The 2,423-nt window shown below is 33.2% G+C and overlaps 1 protein-coding gene across 1 annotated transcript; it reads right to left on the bottom strand.

Annotated features, from left to right (window-relative positions):
* Positions 1 to 905: 905 nt before the first annotated feature.
* On the bottom strand, positions 906 to 2,164 carry LOC107914385 (hydroxyproline O-galactosyltransferase GALT3). Its single transcript, XM_016843289.2, has one exon. It carries the CDS (start codon positions 1,980 to 1,982, stop codon positions 1,023 to 1,025), a length of 960 nt encoding a protein of 319 aa, XP_016698778.1. The 5' UTR covers positions 1,983 to 2,164; the 3' UTR covers positions 906 to 1,022.
* Positions 2,165 to 2,423: the final 259 nt, after the last annotated feature.

Below are 2,423 nucleotides of genomic sequence, written 5' to 3' on the forward strand. Positions count from 1 at the left end.
CTACGACCCATGACATGCTTGTGGAAACCATGACTTTAGAATATAAAGGAGTGCTTAAATTGTGACACCAACTCAATTAACAACAATATTAATAAATACAACTAATAGAGATAATAAATTGTGCATATTACAATAAAAATGTATATAATATATTAAAGTAAAGCTTTGGTTGAGTGGCGAATTTAAGGTTTTATCAATCCAACTAGCTTATGTTCAAATCCCACCATATGCAAATTTTAATTTGTTTTTGTTAAGATAAAAAGATTAACGTACCCTCGAATAATATAACTTACTTTAATTACGGAATGACCTTTTCATAATTTTCCTAACTGAGTTGATAACCGGTTAACTTGTAACACCAACTTAATCAGGGACTTAAATAATAATAACATAGGTGATTTGTGATACTATACTATAATTGCACTTTTTATATTTTATTTTTTATTAATATTATAATAGCGTTTTATTGAAAGAATTCTAAAAATAAATATAAAAAGATAAATTATTAATACTAGATTCATGGTGTTGGTGAATTTTTATGCAACAATTTTTTTAAAAAATTTGATATAACAATCAAATGAAATGGCAAAGTTGAGCTATTAAAATTATAATGTTTTACTTTTAAGGTAAAATTTAAATATTTTTTTTATAATTTATATGAAAAGATAAAATTATTCTGAAAATAATATTTATTATTTTTAAAAATTAAAAATTTTATCTAAATTCTTTCTCCAATTAAATTTCAATTGAATAATAACACCAACCCATTAAAAATCTTAGTATATGTTATTCGTATAAATGAAGTGCGAAAATTACTTTTACCTAAAAAGAAGGAAGAAGTACCCCAAAACATCACCAAACTTGATGCATAAACCCTTTTTAGTTAATTTTTTACACAAGTGGCATTAATTGAACCAAAGCTCGATAGACTTTATTTGAACCGGAAGAATGAATGAACAAAATCAAAATTTTGTGTGTAGGTGGACTTAGAATCAGAGAAATGAAAGAATAATAAAGAAGTTCTAGGGTATATGATATAATTTAGAAGGTTTCAAATTGGTGGTAACATTGAAATACTTCAAGGTATGAATCCACTTCTCCTGATTCTTCAACAAATGCACAGCGATGGTGTCGGGCCATAGCTCATGCGTGCACCTTGTGGGCGGCTCAGGATAATTGTACATTGACCACTTAGCGTTGAACCTGTTTTTAGCCCGATGCCCATCTCGTAGCCACTCTCCAAAAACCTTATCCTCCGGCCCTTCCAAATGATTTTTAGGAATCTCCGATTCTCTAATCCACTCAGCTATGTCCCATGATACCAAATATCCCATCCCAGACATGTAATGAACAAAAGGGTCCATGCTGGGGCATGGGATTACGTACCCGTAATACAAGTCTTCTCTTGGTAATGGCCTTAATGACTCCACCAACTTGTCCAACCTCAAGTATGTATCATCGTCTCCTTTCATCACGTAATGGTAAGGAGGGTAAGGCCTATCCGAGGAGTTGAATATCTCGGGCAAGCTCGAAAAGAATGTGTAAGTCTTGCCATTGTTCATATTTTCTTTACAGTTGAGGATTATGATATCATCGTATCGCATTATCTCGAGTGCAACCAATACCTTCTGGTCTTCCTTTGTGAGGTTACAAAACACGAACTTCACGTCCACTTGTGCCCCCACCGGAGTCTGCGTACCATATATGAGACGAAGGAAATGGCGGCGATGGTACTGATCGGGAAGTGTGAGGATTCCGATCAGAATCCGAATGTCATCGGATGAGGAATTGGGTGCAAGTGTGGACATTTCTGAAGATGAGTTGAGAGGCAGAGGGGCGTTGGAAAGAGCACATCTTCCAAGCTTAAACAAGCTCTCGAATCTGATTTCATTGATGGAAGCTAATGCACAGAGGAAGAAGATGAAAGTGAGAGATGAGAGAATGAATCGCTTCCCTTCTGATGGTTTTGATGAAGGCTTCATATTGTAATTTGATATTATGGAGTTAATTGGCTTCTTTAGACAGGGTTTAAGAGAGAGAGGGGGTGCGAGATTCAATAAAGTTTTTTCCTTAGATACAACGGATGTAGTAGTTGTGAGTTTCGTGCTATTTGGACTAACAAATTTGACTTTTCATCCTCTTAACGCTCTAAGAACGTGATTGAGAGAAGAAAGCTTGAATATTTTCAGGAAAAAGGCATGGGAAGCATGAAATTTACCCTTCTTTCCTTTCGTCTTATCTCACAATATTGAAAAACTGAAGCCGAGTCTATTTGAAGTTACAATTGACACAAAGAATTCTAATCTAATTTTAATTAGAGGATACTCCTTTATAGGTTTTACAATAAATAATAACACGATAAATTATTATTAAATTAAACAAAAAATATAAAGAACTTGTAAATAAATACTAATAATTTTATT

This window comes from Gossypium hirsutum, chromosome D08, assembly GCF_007990345.1.
Source record: "Gossypium hirsutum isolate 1008001.06 chromosome D08, Gossypium_hirsutum_v2.1, whole genome shotgun sequence".
Taxonomy (NCBI): Eukaryota; Viridiplantae; Streptophyta; class Magnoliopsida; order Malvales; family Malvaceae; genus Gossypium; species Gossypium hirsutum.

Excerpts from the sequence above, each read along its gene's own strand:
- LOC107914385 (XM_016843289.2), bottom strand. The coding sequence starts at position 1,982 with ATGAAGCCTTCATCAAAACCATCAGAAGGGAAGCGATTCATTCTCTCA.